The sequence below is a fragment of the Sander vitreus genome, chromosome 5 (genome assembly GCF_031162955.1).
Source record: "Sander vitreus isolate 19-12246 chromosome 5, sanVit1, whole genome shotgun sequence".
Taxonomy (NCBI): domain Eukaryota; kingdom Metazoa; phylum Chordata; class Actinopteri; order Perciformes; family Percidae; genus Sander; species Sander vitreus.
This window is the reverse complement of record NC_135859.1, coordinates 3,436,186-3,454,734: the sequence shown is the minus strand read 5'-3', so window position 1 is coordinate 3,454,734 and position 18,549 is coordinate 3,436,186. Positions and strand designations below refer to the sequence as shown.

Here is an 18,549-nt window from a genome sequence, read left to right as displayed (position 1 = left end):
AATTGAGCAGAGAAAGTCTTGAGAGATTGTCCTTCATTCAAAAAGCCCCTTGCGTCTTTTACTCCAAATCACTTCATTTTTCCATTTAATTTCCTCTCTCTTTGTCTCTCGCTCTCTCTCCCCTCCTCTCTGTCCCTCGCAGAACTCCTGCTACGGGGACGTGATTGTCGTCTTGCTTCGTGATTAATTAGTCTCTTTATAACGCTCTCACACTCTTGGCTCACAAATACAAAAAAGGGAAGACGCGCTTCCAGTTTTTAAGTGCAATAAGCTGAAAAAAAGTCCCAAAGGAACAGAAGGACAGCAGTTCAGTTCAACATTTCCAGTCCGTTGCGCTTGCCGTTCGTCAACTGGTTTCAGCACAGGGGGTTAAAAGCATCTTGGTCCACTCAACGTAAAAGAAATGTGCCCTTCAGAAAACATGTAACGCCATTCCGTTTGATTTCCATGCTTGAGGTGTTCTCCCCTGCGTTCAGCCTTTTTTAAATACACAATTTACATGATTGGCGATTGCACAGTAGAAGCAGAAAAAGCCATGACTGCTGGCGAACACAGTGTATGAGTGTGTATATTTAACATGCTGTGTGCTATAAATGTCAACAGTGAGCCAAACAGGCATTGGCAGAGCGTGAGAGAGTATGGGGGAATTGACAGCGTGTCACCGAAAGAGAGAGAGAGAGAGCAGGCATCCTCAAAAGGAGGGAGGTAGGTCGGTTGTTTTGTTTTTCCAACTCGGGGAATGGAGACTGAGGAGGACAGGCCTAGACCGACGACTCCTCGGGGTTGGCGTCGGGCAGCACGCTTCTCTGCTGCAGCGTGCGTCTCAGCTCTTCCTTGAAGGGGCTGGAGTAGTCGTTCCCGCCCACGCCCAGGCCTCCCAGCCCGCCGCCCCCAGCGCCAGCCCCGCTAGCCCTCTCCTCCCCTGCTGTGCTCAGGTTGAGGCGGATGTAGCCGTTGCTACCGGAGCCTCGGATGTTGGTGAGGCTGAGACGGCTGGGGGAGTGGATGGGCTGGCCGGGAATGGCGCTGGGCGACGCCGTGCTGCTGACGCTGCTGGGCCCCAGGGCGTGGCCGGGAACGATCTTCAGCGAGCCGTCCGAGTAGTAGTAGTTGGCGCCCGTCTCCCAGAAGCGGTCCTCATCGCTGGGCATCTTGCTGGGCACAAAGGTGGGCGGCTCCTTGGGCAGGGTGATGGGGTAGACCAGGGTGCTCTCCAGAGGCTTCATGTCGGCTCCCTTTCCCAGGGCCAGCTTCAGCCTCCTGCGCAGGTAAAGAGCCGCCACAAGGAGCAGCAGGCACGCCGCTCCCAGGGTGATGACCAGCACCCAAAAGAGCCCCATGCTGCTGTCTGGAGCCCGGGCCTCCATGAAGACCGGAGCGCTGGCTACCACGGCCACCTGGTAGCGCTCTGTCTGAAACTTCACCCCCTGCTCCTCAGAGTAGCAGATGTAGCGGCCCGCTTGCATCTGGCCCGCTTCGGGGACGACGAGGGCTTTGAGGGTGCGGTCGAAGCGTGGCCCTCCTGCTTCGGGGTCACCCAGTTGGAGCTCACGTTCGTTGAGAACCCAGCAAGGCTGAGCCAGGTTGGAGACCAGCTGGCAAGGCAGCACCATGTCGGACCCCACCACCACTGTCACGTTCCTCAGACGGGAGTGCTCTGCAAGAGGAAAAGGAGGAGAGTTGGAGGAGGAGGTGGAGGGAAGAGCAGAAAGGAGAGGTGGTTAAGTGTCATCCATAATGATTCCAATTTATATTCTACAGCAGCCAGCTCTCGTCTGCTTAATTCAATGTATTCAGCTCACTCCAAATGTATTCCCTTGTCCAAGTCCTTTCCCTTTCCCTTCTACTGACTTGCTCCCGCACTGATTATCCATTCCCACAAGGGGCCACAACTGAGGTGTGGCTCCGTACTCACCAGGGCTGGGGATGGAGACGGGCTTATCAAACTTGGCTTTCCCCCGGCTGAACCTTTCCAGCATGAGGTCCTGTGACAGGGACGAGGTGGACCTGGAGGGGAAACGGAAGAAAGCAGAGCGGAAGATTAATAATGGTCACACCGAGTAGGGGAGACCGGGTATGGTTTAACACTTTTTTCTTGCAAAGTACCCACATTTTTCTACTACAAATGGCAACAATTTAAATTTCTTCAACTATATCACAGACTTTGTGAGATGATGACAAATACAAGGTGGTCCTTTGTTACAACCTACCCCACTACTGGGGTAGCTAGTAACACATACTGGGGTAGGTTGTAACAGGTAGACAAAATGCACAAAAACTAAGGGTACTCCAAGCGATATGCCACAACAACAGTTTTATTTTAAATGAATGGCTGCAACAATAAAATATGTGTGAATATATATGGGGAGTGTATGTGCATATTGTGTGTGTTTGTGCATGCACACGTGTGCGTTTGTGTGTGCATGTCTGTACGTGCACATTCATATGGGTGCGTGTGTGTGTAAGTGTGTGTGTATGTGTGTGTGTGTGAGTGAGAGCAAATGAACCTAAACATATTTAACATAAAAACATATTCACCCCCATTCCACAGAACGAACAAATGAAATGCATTCTGTATCAGTCACAATGGTGACAAGAACATAACAAATTAAATGCATTCAATTGCATGTATACGTGCAATCTGTAAAATAATAACAGTTGGCATGGTTTTATAAATCCTGTTTTAATGTTAAACATACATCTGGGACAGTGAGTCCTTTGGGATTAACATGATCTGTGGAAGGCTACCTTAGACTACCTTACCTATAGGCCAGTAAGGGTCTTTTCTTCTGATTCATATCTGCTAATAATATGTTGGATTCAAGACATATAATAAAAAAAGACCCCGTTGAAGATCTCTGGTTCAAAGTATGAATAAATGGGTGCTTAGCATAGGTACTGGTCTCACCCGCGGTGCAGGTCGATGCGAACGCAGGCCCGCCCCTCGCTGTCCCAGGCGCAGTAGGGGTCGCGGGCGAGCAGACAGTCTGGCTGAGACTGATAGCGGCTGCAGTTGGCCAGGGGTAGCTGGAGAACCTCCGAACGAGAGCCGATGTACAAGTACTTCTACGGAGAGAAGGAGAAGAAGGAGGAGGAGGAGGAGGAGAGAGGAAGACAAAGAACAGATCCAGCCATCACGGCGAGACACAAACCAGAGAGTGAGAAGAAAAACACGAGAAAGATAAACAGAGAGAGAGAGAGAGAGAGAGAGAGACTCTGTCAGGGGTTATAGGAGATAATGGGATAATCACTCTCCATTACAATAACATTTACCGCCCTGACCCTCTTCCAATCCAATCTGGATTGCGCTCTTTTTTTGGAGAAAAAAAAAGAAGCTGTTATAAAATCTCTGTTCGTGGCTAAGCCAGCATTAATGAGATAAGCAGTGGGCTTCAGGGCAGGGGACGCCCCGTCAAAACGGCATCGATCGGCGGACGTGGCGCTGTAGAGCCACGGGGATACAGCCGGTGTCGACACACAGGCTCAGGTGACTGGACAGGGACGTTGAGAAAACAACAGGGGCAGAGGTTCAATTCCCTCGCAGAGGTGAAGGACTGTAATTACTGTTATTTGTGTAGAGGGTTTTGGATTCATGAAGCGACAATTGATCTGAAAAAGGGCATGGTTGATAAAATAAACATCTGCTGACTGCCTCGCTGTTGTCAGTGGATCTATGATTGTACGTGTCTGCTGGCAAAAAGGGTATTAAGAGATCAGCAGAAGACAAAGTCGTACTGTTATCATCGAAAAACCCATGAAAAAGTGATGCAACAATAAAAGTTAACGGAGCCCCAAAACTATACTTTTCGAGGGCTATGATCAGAGGAAGAACAGAACCGTGCTAGTTGTGCCAAAACAACAAAGACACTTTGAGTAACTTTTTCCCCCTGAGAGACCATTAAGATGTCTTATTTCTCAAAAAGACAGAAAACAATACATCTAGGAGTCAATGACGGTGCTTATCTATACTGAGTGGGAGCAGCTGGAACCTCTAATGATTAAAAAAAAGAAAAGAAAGAAGAATCCCTTTTGCCTCTGTTTGTTATATTGCATCTGATCTGTTAACATGTTCTTAACAAAAATGTATCCAGAGATGACTCAACTGAAATGACAACACAAGACTTGTGTTGATGTATTTTAATATGTATGTGATATTTAATATTACACTGTGTTTACTAAACTAAATGGAAGTGATGTATGTTAAAAGGGTCAGTGATTTTAAACCCCTTCACCCCAACATTTTCATCAGAATTCAAGGGCTGCATCTGACAATTTCTTTAGCTTTGAAACCTACTGCGCCAATCGTGGCCACTTTAAAGTGACTATATGTAACTTTTTTAATGTTTGAAATGTTGTCTTTTTTCATACAATAGTCTTAAATGACCTGTAACAGCAAACGAGACTAACGGGTTACCGTATGCAACTCTTGAAATGCAGCGATGCATCTGTAACTTATTCTCTTATTGTAAATGAATGATTTTCTATCTGAGTAAAACATTCATCGCGACTATATGACCTCCCAGTAACGCTAACTCAGTAACCTACAGTGGGTAATACAGCACCGTAAAGAAAAGAGCTTTAGGACAGCAGGTAGGGTAAAAACACTACCGCTTTTGAAGGTTACATATAGGTATAGGTTACATATAGCCACTTTAAGCTGTGATTAGTCTGTCAGTATGGAGGTAAGAAAGTAAGCAGGATTTGAACTTCTCTCTCAAGCTTAGCATATTTTACACAACTATTTCTGTCAAATTGAATGTGTAAAACCAAGACTGTGAATGCCCTCCCCATATTCAAATGAATATCACGTCTTGCCTCTCTCTGCCACTGTCATCTTTTAATTTATTTTATGCCTTAATCAGATAGCGATAGTAGAGAGAGATGAAATAAGGGAGAGAGATGGGCATCAAAGGTTCCCCAGTTCAGTTTGGACCAGAGATGTAAGATGCAGTTCATGGTCGACATCTTAACCGCTAAACCACAGGGGAGCCCTTATGGCTAGATTATCACCCCGCCTTTGAGATTTCATAAACATAAAAGATACCTCAACAGGTATAAAAACTCATTCATCCCCATATCAGTAAATCTCCTAATCTCAGGCCATAAGGCACGAGGAGGGGTGGAATGCATTTGCACTCAATGTATTATTTGCACTTGTGTTGCACACTGTATTGTATGTACTTATGCCTTGTGTCTTTTGTATTTGTATTTTTATTTGGCAGCCTTTTGTCCAAGACAAATCTCCCTCCCGACAAATAAACAAATCTTGAATCTTGAATCCTGATGTTTGTTACTAGTTTGGGTCGAGCTTCAAAAACATTAAATGCATCTTTTCGTGAGACCCCTGTGGTGTAAACGCCCACATTTTCAAACTCCATGCCCTCAGTTTGTATTCCAGCCTTTCCATTAAAAAACGTGCATCATCGAAGCTAACCCTGGTGAAATCATCAGGGGAGGGATATTTTCTCCGACTTGACAAAGCTCCTCCAGAGCCACAAAGACAAACACAAGTGTAAAAGTGTAGTGCATGTGTATAACTGCTGCAGTTCCCCTGGAAAATACAAGTTCCTTGAAATAACCGAGTCCGTACCTTGGAGTGCGAGATGGTCAGGCTGTCCACTGGCTGGGCGACCTCAAACAGCTGGATCTCCTCTATGACGTGGGCCTCGGAGCCCAGGATCACCACCCGCTGCAGCCAGCCCTCCGCTGCAGCACACAGGAGAGGGAGAGAGGATTCAGCTCACTTCACTTTTGTTAAGTCAAACTTTCAATTCAAGTTCCCCCCCAGTAGAATAGGCTTTCTTCACCTTCAATTTTTCATGGCATGCATAAAAACATGTATTTTCAAGCAAGATAGCTTCAGGACTCGGCTGAGTCCCGACACAAAATAACCAATGAACACACACCTTTGACAGCAGGATGGCTCATTTAAATATCTTTGATATGATATTAAAAAATATTCGCACACACACCTTTGACTGCACACCAGTTCATTTGAATAATAAATATGTGATTTCATAAATTAACCCATACACCTGTGACTGCATACTGTCAATTTAAATATCAATGCTCTGCAAACAAACACCTGCGAATAATGCACAGTATTTTACTTAAATATTAACGATGTACTCATACATCCACAAACGCACACCTGTGATTGCACAGACATTCATTAAAATATTAACGTCGACATATTATATTATACAAACACACTCCTTTGATGCCATAACAAGTGAATTAAATATTGAAACGCAAGCTGAAAAAAAGGGGAATTAAAGACAAGAAGAAAGTGCTCGTAAGAAAAAGGTACGCTTGTGGACACATGCGTGATGACGAATGTGCATAGCTACAGTGTCATCAAGTTGTCTGCAACTTTCAGCAACTTCAATTTGTGGAACTTTAACGCCAGCTGCCCTGAAATGTCACGCTACTCAGCAACTGAGAAAGACAGAAAATCAAAAAGGAAAACAACTTCTCCAGCCAGAACCCTGAGTCCAGCTCAGCAAGAAACTAATCTAAAAGTACATTTTAAAGAGCTGAGATGCTGTTCCCGGCCTTTTACAGTGAGACCTTGGGTAAAGGTAATTTTTGTAGACATTTGGAGACGGGGTGTGTGGGGAGCTGATGCTGGAGGAGGAGGAAGAGAAGATCCTGTGCTGCTTTCATGTAGGGCATTGTGAACAAGTTTAGATCCCCTGTGATGAAAGGCGTTTCTGGCACAGCTGGTGGGGTGACCTTGATGTGTGTGTGTGTGTGTGTGTGTGTGTGTGTGGATGGAATAGTGCTGGCACGTGCTTTCTTGTGCGGCCCTCTCGATTAGGAGACTGTCACAGATAATATGAAAAGCTAACCCCCGGTAGCCAACTGGAAGCTTGAGGGAAATACATGTACACACTAGGGCTGCACAATATGAGGAAAATATGCGATAACAGTTTAACGGTTGCAAAATGAACTTTTTTGTCCACGAGCCAAATGGCTCAAATTTGACCATCCACCCAGTAGTTTAACAAAACCTTTATTGCCGGTTGAGCGAAGGAAAATCTACCATCCATTTGCATATTTTACCAACATTTGGCTGGCGGCTGGTGCTAATTTTGAGCCCTGGTGATAATGTTAATAACAATATTACTTGCGATAAATAATCAGCTATTAGTGTACTCAGTTCTGTTGCTCTCAGTATTCTGCTAAAATACAACAGATTGCTCATTTCCAACATTCTTTCATTGAAAAAATTGAAAAATGCATTTCACAATACTTTCACGATGTGTCGCAGCGTTTCGCGATGTGTTTATTGCGCCCGCTGATATCGTGATGACGATAAAAAAAAACGATATATTGCACACACACACACACACACACACACACACACACACACACACACACACACACGGGCATAGCGAGCAGCAGGCATATCATCACACTCGCCTCTCGCGGCGCCAGGGACCAGTGTCGGCTAATCCCTCAATCCTGCAGCCTGGTTTTTTTCTTCAGTCTCGACAAGCGCGCCGATTCTCCTTTTTCACATCAGCTGTCGCTATGCTGCAGCTAATAGCTAATCAAGCCCACAGCCCAATTGGCACTATGAGCGCACGTCTGCCGAGGGCCCTGTTGAGTTTGTGCTGTGAAGCACGACAAGCGGGGATGACTGCACTTGGCTCAGGAAGTGTGAGTGTGTGTATCTCTGTGTGTTTTGTGTATACCAATTTGTGAGCGTGTTACCCCATGTGTGTGTGTGTGTGTGTGTGTGTGTGTGTGTCTGGGGTTGGCCTCTCCGCTTGCCAGCAAGAGAAGCCCTGAGTCCGCTGTTGTCGCACTGTCAGTTGCCACAGTCACTCTGCCGCTGCAGTGATCGGAATGGTAAGTAGCTGAGTCTCTCTCCATTCATGAGATGGGCTGCATTCAAATTCACATTCCCTGGAACCCACTGTCAGGTCAGTGTTATTCAAGATTAAAGCTGTGGGATGGTTGGCTGATTTCAGATCTGTGCCAAAACAGGACACCTGCATATGGGCCTGATGGCTACTGACTGGAGATATTAATTAAGTCGCCCGTACGTAGACGCTTCCTTTGATGCATAAAGATGGATCTCAGCATGCAAATCAAGTGCTTAATTGAAACCCAGCTGAAGTCTGGCCAGATGGCATGTTGTTTTGTGCCACCGTACCTGTCTGCTGCCATGGTCTGTAAGCTCTCATCTCTTCAACAAATACTGACAGACATACACACACACACACACACACACACACACACACACACACACACACACACACACAGGTTTCACAGAATGGACTATAGAATATTCGACCATCAAATTATTTGGCGCGGTGCATTCTTGTCCAATATTATCTGTGGTTTTAACATTGTGCTGTAATGAAGTAGTGGCAATTTACAAGATATGCATGTAATTACATGTAATAGGCTACGTTTTGAATGTCTGTTTGCACTGTTTATAGCCTATTTTCTGTTTACACTTGCCATCTGAGGAAAACATGTTAATAATCTGTGTCCTTATGACAGCACATCCCGCCACTTTAAAACTATTATCACCTTTAAAGCTGGTGAGCGTGGTGTTCTCTTGGCCTGCATTGTATTGTAAGAGGCTGTTGTTAATTTGTTCCAAACTAAACTTGATATGCTTCTAGAAAAAGGCTAAACTTTCTGAAGAATATGTAAGGGTGCTCATTTATGTTAAAAACTGCAAAACACTAAACGGGTTAAACTATCTTAATGTGTAACACTGAACTCATTGCTTTTTCTAAGGCTGATCCCAATGCTAATATTTTTCAGCTATATTGACCCAGCGTGTTCTCATAAACGCGTCCTTATTATATAGTACAAAAATGTATGTGACGCCGGCTACAGAACTCTGTCGTATCAGAGGCAGTTGGTAGTTGAGTTACCCGAGAATAGTGGGCTTTGAGCCGGATACAGGGCACCGGGAGCTGCCTACATTTTGGAGGGCTTTAAAGGTGAAGGTACTTTATTGTACATACACATACATGTAGCGAAATTCATTCTCTGCATTTAACCCATCCCTCAAGGGAGCAGTGGGCAGCCATTTACAGCGCCCGGGGACCAACTCCAGATCTGAGCCAGTGCCTTGCTCAAGGGCACTGACTGGAGAACCTAGTACATGTTTTTTTGATGGTGGGGGAAACCGGAGCACCCGGTTTAAGGAAACCCACGCAAACATGGGGAGAACGTACAAACTCCACACAGAAAGGCCCGGAACGACCTGGATTCAAACCCAGAACCTTCTTGCTGTGAGGCCACAGTGCTAACCATTGGGACACCGTGCTGTTTACGGTTAAGTTTAGGCGACAAAAAGTGAGCGTTATGCGGCTACGACAGTTTAAGTTTAGGCTCCAAAACAACTAGTTAAGTTAAGGAAAAAGATTGGGGTGTGGACTAAAACACTCCCAAGGAACATGCATTTCCCCCCCGGGGAAGTGAACTCCGCTCCCTGGCTTGACTGGCTGTGTTTTATAACCCACCCCATCCACCCCCACCTTCTCCCTACGCAGTCCACAGCGTTCTTATACAGCAGCAGTCACTGCGGTGCATACAGCAAAAAAAACGTGGAATGCTTCCGAATTTCAGTGCTTAACTTTTCGTAGCTATATGAACGTGTGGTTCATGACAACAGCCTGAACGACTTCGTACCTGTGCCGATGAAGAGCATGTTGTACGCCCGCTGGTCCAGGGAGCTAACCCGGTCCACTGCCAGCCGTGTGAAGTTGACACCCTTGGTGAGCAGCAGGGGGCGAGCCAGAGCTTTGTCCTCCATCAGCGGGTGCTTCTTGGCAAAGTTGAGCGTGGCATCAGGCAGCTGCAGAGAGCTGTTGTAGCCGTTCTCCCTGTCTGAGTTAGTTATACACTGCAGCACAGACAGAGGACGGAGACACCGGGGAGGGTAAATGGACACAGGGGGAAATGGAGCAAGGAAAGGAACGGAGGAAAGGACGAAGGGAAGAGTGACAGGGCCAAGAAGGAGAAAGAGGTAGAGGAGGAAAACTTGTTAGCTGCAGCTGGCACAGGTTGGCATGGCTAGTTGGCTTTGAGATGACTCCCTCCCTCCCTCCCTCCCTTTCTCTCCTCTTCTCCATCTTTCTTTCACTCTGGCTTTTACCGCGGCCTGCCATCACACTCCTTCCTCTGCTTCCCTTCCTTTCGTCCTGGATCATTACGTTCTTAGCTTTTTGTGTCATGCCAGCTTTTGCTCTTTTCCACCTCCATTGCTACAGTACCCCATGCCACCCATTTCTACATCCCTCCCTCCCTCTCTCATTATCCCTCCTCTGCCCACTTATCTCTCCTTTTGTGGTGCAGAAGGTGACAAAAAAAACAGGTGCACAACCCCCCCCCCCCATTTTAGAACATTACTCTTGTTTTCTTGCTTCCTAAAGTTGCCTGGAAACATTTGCATTTTTAACAACCATCATACATCATCCTGTATGTGCTAGTTCAGGGCTCTCAGTTTCTTACCGATCCAGGCCGCGGGACGGGGACAGCACCGGTGTAGCGCCCCCACCTTTGAGATGCCTCCCTGTACTCTTTGTAGGATCCTTCAAACACCTTCTTCACATCACTGATCTGGTACTGGCACACCGCCGACACGTCTACGTCGCCCCTGAAACATGGCGGCAAGGCGGGGAATTAGTGATGTATGGCAGTACAAACGGAAAGACGGATTACCTGTCAGCCACTTGTGGGAAATGTGACTTTTCAGTAGCAAACAGCTTCTGGATGCAGCACAAGTAAAGCCAGACTAACGTGTAGGAATGTGAGATATACTAAACAGAATGGTATATGGGAAAATAAAAGCAAAGTATTAGGGATGTAAAGATGCATCGTGAAGCGGTTACAAATCAATATAAATGCTTAAAGGTCCTATGACATGCTGCTTTTTGGATGTTTTTATATAGACCTAAGTGGTCCCCTAATACTGTATCTGAAGTCTCTTTTATATAGGCCTTAGTGGTCCCCTAATACTGTATCTGAAGTCTCTTTTATATAGACCTTAGTGGTCCCCTAATACTGTATCTGAAGTCTCTTTTATATAGACCTTAGTGGTCCCCTAATACTGTATCTGAAGTCTCTTTTATATAGGCCTTAGTGGTCCCCCTAATACTGTATCTGAAGTCTCTTTTATATAGACCTTAGTGGTCCCCTAATACTGTATCTGAAGTCTCTTTTATATAGACCTTAGTGGTCCCCTAATACTGTATCTGAAGTCTCTTTTATATAGACCTTAGTGGTCCCCTAATACTGTATCTGAAATCTCTTTCCCGAAATTCAGCCTTGGTGCAGAATTACAGCCACTAGAGCCAGTCCCACAATGAGCTTTCCTTAGGATGTGCCATTTCTGTGTCTGTAGCTTTAAATGCTATTGAGGAGGAGAGAGGGTGGGGGGCCAAGGTGGAGGGTGGGGGTGTGGCCTTGACCAACTGCCATGCTTCGCTTGTTTTCAAGCCATGATGTCTCTCTCTCTCTCATGGGGGGGCCAAATTCTCTGGGCGGCCAAAGCAGAGAAAGGGGAGGTAACCTTTCCCCTTATGACATCATAAAGAGAAGATTCCAGATCGGCCCATCTGAGCTTTCATTTTCTCAAAGGCAGAGCAGGATACCCAGGGCTTGGTTTACATCTATCACCATTTCTAGCCACTGGGGGACCATAGGCAGACTGGGGGAACTCACATTAATGTTAAAAAAACCTCATAAAGTGAAATTGTCATGCCATGGGACCTTTAAAGATTGCAACAAGATTGATTTGACTTGTTTGACTTCAGACGTCGCTACGTGTTCTGAGTTTTTTTTTTATTTGAAGAGATTGTTTTTCTATGTATTATTATTTTGATGTGGGGTTTGTTTTAGAAATCTAATTATTAACTTTTTATTTCATTTTTGTTATTTAAGATAAAATACAATTTCAGTTGCACTTTTTATAAGAGCACACATCTGTTGTTTTGCAAAGTGTGTATACATGAAGGAATATTTTTTCAGTAATTTGTCTGCAGCTCATACTGTTAAAAAAAAAAGTCTGAGAAAATAGTATCGTGAACTTCAAATTGTAAATTCAAATTGTGAGTTGAGCGTTTCGTTACCCTTCAAAATATACATATCTGTTGCATATTAAAAGCATGGAATGTGAACTTAATTCACACCTATCTAATAAAGCGAGACATATCTGTATGTATGTATGTATGTGTGTCTGTGTTTGGGGGGTTTTGACTCTTTTCCTGTTTCCAACGTTAGCTACATGAATGCTGGATATAGCAAACTAACTTTTCTTCACTTTCCTGGAGCACGATCGGATAGCTGAAAGGAACTGTTGTGTGGAAGAAGGTTGGCGAAAAAAAGGCGCTATGCTAGTGTCTATTATTTCGCTTAGAGGAAACTCAATAAAAAGCCCGACACTATATAGTACTAAGTTGCTGTGCTGTGAGCTGTAGGCAGAACATAACTTAATCTCGGAGATGATTCCTTCACAGCGCTGTGCAATGCGTGAAAATCTCAGAGCTGAACCGGGCAGAGACAGCAGTTTTCATCAGACTCACCCTGGGTTGATTAAGTCTACTGCTAACTCACAACACTAATAACATCACATTACTAATACTAGCACAATCTTCTTTTTAACTTTCATTTTATTTTCTTGTTGTGTTTCTGTTGCAGCATTGAATACATTTACTGTACAAAGACAGACTGGTGAGAAAGGCCAATAGCATTGTATGTGACTACACACACCCCCTGGCATCTCATTTTAAACTACTGCCATCTAGGCGTCGTTTCGGCCCACCCCTTCTGACCAAGAACAGATCCAAATTCTCTTTTGTACCACAAGCCATAAAAGCCTTAAATCAGTCAAAATAAGCTAGATGTTCTTCATGTTATGTCTGTCGGTGTCTGATGTATGGACTATGTGTTTGTATCATATGTCTGATGTCCTGTCATGAAGTGCCTTGCGCAAACCCAACTGCCCCACGGGGACAATAAAGTTATCTACTACTACTACTACTACTACTACTACTACTACTGTTGCCTCGATTTTATTGTGCAAATAAATACATTCAAAAATGCAATTCACAGTGTAATACATATTAAAGTAAATATATAAAACCCATCAGTCCTATAGTCTATACTGTCCCTCAATGAGTGACATGAAATGATTAGACGTGTTGACACATCTCCCCTCTCTCTGTCCCGAAGCAAACTGATGTACAATTTGATGTAGTGTAATACACTTCCTTAATAGGTCACTGAAATCAATCAGACTCAAGAAATGCATTTCAATTAACGGTGAGGTCGGGGGTGTGGGATCTTCATTTTTTTTTGCCCAACCCAATTTTAGACCCCAAGTGGGACTGAAACGATGTATTGATGCATGACTCAGGCACATTAAGTCATACTTGTACTCCCCATCTCACAAATACAGATGATTACTAGGGGTTGGGGGGGGGGAATCGATACAGCATAGTATCGCGATATTTTCCATGGCAACACTGCATCGATACACGGACGCAGTATTGATCTATTACAATATTACATATGTGTTGGTCAGTTTGTCTGCTTGACAATCCCATTTTGCAGAAATAAAATGGAAGTGAGATGAACAGAGACATTTAAAAAAAAATTGGATTTAAAAATTCTTTTTAGATAAAACAGATGTTGACAAAGTTTCCTTTTAAAAAAAAAAAATTTAAGTTGGGAAAAAGGTAATAAATTGCAATATATCGCAGAATATTGCAATATGTTTAAAATTGATATACAGGTTTCCCGGATAGCTCAGTTGGTAAAGCAGGTGCACATATACAGAGGTTTACTCCTCGATGCAGCGGCCGTGGGTTCGACTCCAACCTGCGGCCCTTTGCTGCATGTCATTCCCCCCTCTCTCTCTCTCCCCTTCCATTTTTTCAGCTGTCCTGTCAATAAAAGGCCTAAAACTGCCCAAAAAACAATCTTAAAAAAAGAAGAATCCATATAACATGGTATTGTAAGGCCTCTGGTGATTCCCACCCCTAATGATTTCCATGCTCATTCACTGGAATGATGCATCTTTTTTATTATTATTTAGCTCTCAAACTAAGTTACTGACGTAATTATACAAAAACATATAGTTATGGTGGCCGGGCTGGTCAGTGGGTAGAGCAGGCGCACATATATTTAGAGGTTTATGCCTTGACGCAGAGGTCCGGGGTTCGACTCCGACCTGTGACGATTTCCTGCATGTCTTTCCCCTCTCTCTCCCCTTTCTCACCTGTCCTGTCCATTAAAGGCGGAGAAGCCCAAAAAAATAATCTTAAAAAAACAAAAACAAACATATAGTTATGAATAAGCCACTGTGGCTGTAAAACTATAATGTGTGCTGTAAGGGAAGGCTATTCCAGTCTGGAACAGTACAGTACCGTGCAGCAGCGCCACGGCTTTTACAAGGTGAATGTCAAAACCGTAGGACAGCACTGATGTTTTAGCAAGTTAAAAAGCTGGCCTATTCAGTCAGATTATGGCTTGAACTCTGAGTCATCATTTACATAATGTCCAATTATCCTAATGTTATCTCTATCAAAGCCGCGGGGCTTTAAGGAATCCCCAGCGAGTCACACAGAGAAAAAGGATTAGGCGTTTTTTTTTCTTCTTTTCAGCAGCAGAAGGAACTCTGAATGAAGAAACAAAGCTTGAAGCTCACAGCTGGTTCACTTTGTGATATGATATCTCATTGAGGAACACAAAAGAGTCACATCAAAGGGCATTACCCAGAGACGGAGAAAGTCTCCAACTTCCCTCCCAAAGAGAACCTCCTGCCCTCGCCCCTATTGCTTTGTTGATAAGTAACTCATTAACACATTACAGTTATATTATGTCCAACAAATGCCAATCTTTACTCTACTAATAACACCACAAAATGAAGACACTATTGTCAAAACCCGTCTAATCACCACCATAAGTTTTCTCTTCAGAACAAAAATGGCAGAAAAGTTGATTTGATCACAAAATAATCTTAGCCATAAACTAAGAGCCAAGAACAGTGGGCATCAACAACAGAGTCTCTGATTAGTCCCTGATTAGTCCCACAAATGTTCAAGAGATGTAATTTACTGGCTAAGCAATGGTATGATGCATTTCTTCTTGTTTTTTCAGATTACGTTTTTGGGGCTTTAATAGCCTTTAATCGACAGGACAGCTTGAAGTCAGGAAATTGGGAGAGAGAGGGAGGACGACCTGCAGCAAAGGGCCGCCGGTTCGCACTCGAACCCACGGCCGCTGCGAAGGACTCAGCCTCCATGGGGCGCACACTCTCTACTGGGTGAGCAGAGGTCGCCCCGTATGATGCATTTCTGGTCCCAGGGCGAATTAAAGTAGTTGGGTCATGATAAGGGCAGAAACTAATGATTATTTTCATTTCAGTCTATAAAATGTCAGAAAATGGTAAAAAAAAATGTCAATCAACGTTTCCCAAAGCCTAAGATGACGTCCTCATTTGTCCACAACTCAAAGATATTGAGTTTACTGTCACAGAGGAATGAAGAAACTAGAAAATATTCAATTTGTACTTCATTTTCATAAAAAAATGACTCAAACTGATTAATCGATTGTCAAAATAGTTGGCGACTAATTTAAAAGTTGACAACTGATTGACTTCGGTCATGATACACAAACTGAAAGGTATAAGAAGTGATGAGTCGCATAAATAATGTGATTCAACGACCAATGACTCCGTCACCAGTCTATTGATATTTATGATGGAATGATTATTATATTATATAATGATTATTAATTAAATCAGCCTGATTCTGTTTTGCAAATGGGCTCACTATGATCTGAAACAACAATTATTATCCATGTGACATTAATAAAAGCAATACAATATATTCAAGCACACTTGACTTACATTAAAAGCCCAATTACACAGTAAATACCTACTCACATAAAGTACATAATTAGAGCTGTCATATCAGATGCTGACCCATGATTTTAATAAAAAGCAGAGTGCCTGACATGTTGGGCGTAGTGCTGTAGTGTCTTGCCCTGACAGCAGTTGGCACATGTAGTGCTTAACTCGCGTTTATCTGAGGACGACACTAAAATTGAGCCGTGTCTACAGTCTGTGTTCCACGTCTCAGACAGCGCTCGCTCTGACTCACCACTGGGCGTGGAAGATGCCAAAGAAGGTGGTCCCCCGCCAGTCCTGGCCCGGCAGCGTGAAGACGGCCCTCAGGTTGTTGAAGGAGACGTGGCGCTCAGGTAGAGAGCACTCCAGCCGGGCTTTCTGGAAAGTGGTCCACTTCTTCTGCAGGGTCCTTGTACCACCCAGATCCCCCTGCGAGAAGAGATACCAGTAGTACCATAGATGATATGCTATTACCATTATATGTAAATTAGTTCGGATTATTTAAAGGCTCGCTTCACTCAAAACGATCTTTTGCTTATTGTTAGGGGAGGCAGTAGCTCAGTCCATAGGGAGTTGGGCTGGTTCAAGTCCCTGTATGGACCGAAGTACGAAGTGTGGACTGGTAGCTGGAGAGGTGCCAGTTCACCCCCTGGGCACTGCCAAAGTGCTCTTGAGCAAGGCACAGAACCCCCCCCCCAACTGCTCGGGGCGCCTGTCCAGCAGTCGCAGCCCCCTCACTCTGACATCTCTCCATTTGAGCATGGAGCTGAGCATGTGTGTGTATTTCAAGCCTGTGTGTAACATTGTAATTTCCCCACTGGAGATTAATAAAAAGTATAAATTACAACAGCTGAAAATCTTGTTTTTTTTTATGTGTAGTGCTTAAACTTCCCACTTTGCTGCAGTGATGTAGAAGTGTACTATAGGGTGTAGTCAGCAGATGCAACAGATCAACCTGGTATTCAGGGTATTACTTGGTTTTTTTATGCTACTGCTGTCAAATATCATGTCTGTACATACACTGTATCTACAAATAATCAAACTGTTCCACATGAATGAGCTGACTGAACTGTTGTCGTGTTGAAAAACACCTCTTAAGACCCCGATATGTTCAAGGGTACCATTGAAATGCAGGATAACAATAATAATGATATTCAAATATACAATAAACATTGCACATTGATAAATAGTCACTTTATATAATGTGTGGGCTCCATAGGGGCCTATCTGCTAGATTCGTCTCATTCCCATCATCATCAGCGATTGCAGAAGCCGTAAAGAAGGAATAAAAAAAAAAATACATTGTGCGGCTGCAACAGCAATGTCAGCGGGATGAGCTGAATTATTCGTTGCTCTGGTACACACCATGTGTGAGCATCTGTTTCTAATTTCATTCAAAGAGCTTTATTGTTCATCGCAGCGCAGACATTAAAGTACACTTGCCATAAAACAGTGCATATATTGTACACTTAACTGCACACATCTCCGACGACTGTTACCAATCTGTCTCTATTTTTCTCAGTTTAAAGGTTACTGACGTGATGTGTCTGCGTGAGTAACTGTAGCATGACACTAAAACCCTGTGCTGCGTCAACTAAAAGGTCACTGAAGTTATACAAAATAAAAAGAGCTGCTATCTAAAGTCTCACAGATAGACTCTTCTCACAACTAGAAGCCCACTCTGATGTCTGGCCATAATCCATGTGGTATATCAAACCTAATCGATTATCCTAATGAGGCTGTTTAAGGATAACTCCGGCGCAAAATGAGCCTAGGGGTTAATAACATATGTGTACAGAGTCGACCATTCTCTGTGATATGTTTTCATGCTAATCGAATGTGTCTCTAGCTTGAAACAAGCTACCGCAAACTGGTGATTAGCTGCTAAGGCTAGCTTTCGGGGCACAGGGTAAATCGCTATTTTACAGCAAACAAATTCCTTGTATGTGTAAAAAACGTACTTGGCAATAAAGCTTTTCTGATTCTGATTCTGATACCACTAACAAGGCTCAAAATAGCACCACACTTCAAAACTAATGCGGGTCCCTATATGTAAATGGAAGCATTGAGAACTTTGTATGAACGCTGTGTTTGAGCTATGTTACTGGTTGCACGGCGTGGCGCCCGCATGTAATCATGAACGCTACTGTCTTTATAATCTATCTTTTTAATAAACTGTCTGTACGCTTACAAAGTTCTCAATGCTTCGGTTTACATGTAGGGACCCTCATTATGCTACCGTGGAAGTGTGGTGATATTTTGAGCCTTGTTAGTGGTGTAGAAATAGAGATTTACCCTCTGCCCCGAAAGCTAGCGTTAGCAGCTAAACACCGGTTTGCGGTAGCTTGTTTCAAGCTAGAGACACATTCAGATGCTAATTCCGATTAGCATGAAAACATATCCCAGAGAACAATCGACTCGGTACACATACGTTATTAACCCCTTGGTTCATTTTGTGCCAGAATTGTCCTTTAATTAAGCAAAAGGATGCATTAATTACCAAATAGCTCTATGCGTATTTCATTGTCCTCACGTACTGTAACACAATGTTAGTAGACTGGTGTGTAGCTGACATTCAGGGTGGGACAATGAAAGCACAGGACACCTATTTTCTGTGTGCTGTTTTCGTAGTTTCTGCATTCATCAGATCATGTTTGATGCAG

General features: G+C 43.9%; 1 protein-coding gene across 2 annotated transcripts in view; it reads right to left on the bottom strand.

Moving 5' to 3' along the window:
- Positions 1-100: 100 nt before the first annotated feature.
- sema4c (sema domain, immunoglobulin domain (Ig), transmembrane domain (TM) and short cytoplasmic domain, (semaphorin) 4C) overlaps positions 101-18,549 on the bottom strand; it is a 110,678-nt gene continuing 92,229 nt past the window's right edge. For both annotated transcript variants that reach the window (XM_078250063.1, XM_078250064.1), the window contains 7 exons: positions 16,140-16,315; positions 10,486-10,630; positions 9,664-9,877; positions 5,591-5,706; positions 2,909-3,066; positions 1,916-2,007; positions 101-1,657 (listed from right to left, as the gene is read on the bottom strand). In XM_078250063.1, coding sequence (XP_078106189.1) covers positions 762-1,657; positions 1,916-2,007; positions 2,909-3,066; positions 5,591-5,706; positions 9,664-9,877; positions 10,486-10,630; positions 16,140-16,315 — 1,797 coding nt within the window. In that variant the 3' untranslated portion in view covers positions 101-761. The remainder of the gene's footprint in view (positions 1,658-1,915; positions 2,008-2,908; positions 3,067-5,590; positions 5,707-9,663; positions 9,878-10,485; positions 10,631-16,139; positions 16,316-18,549) is intronic.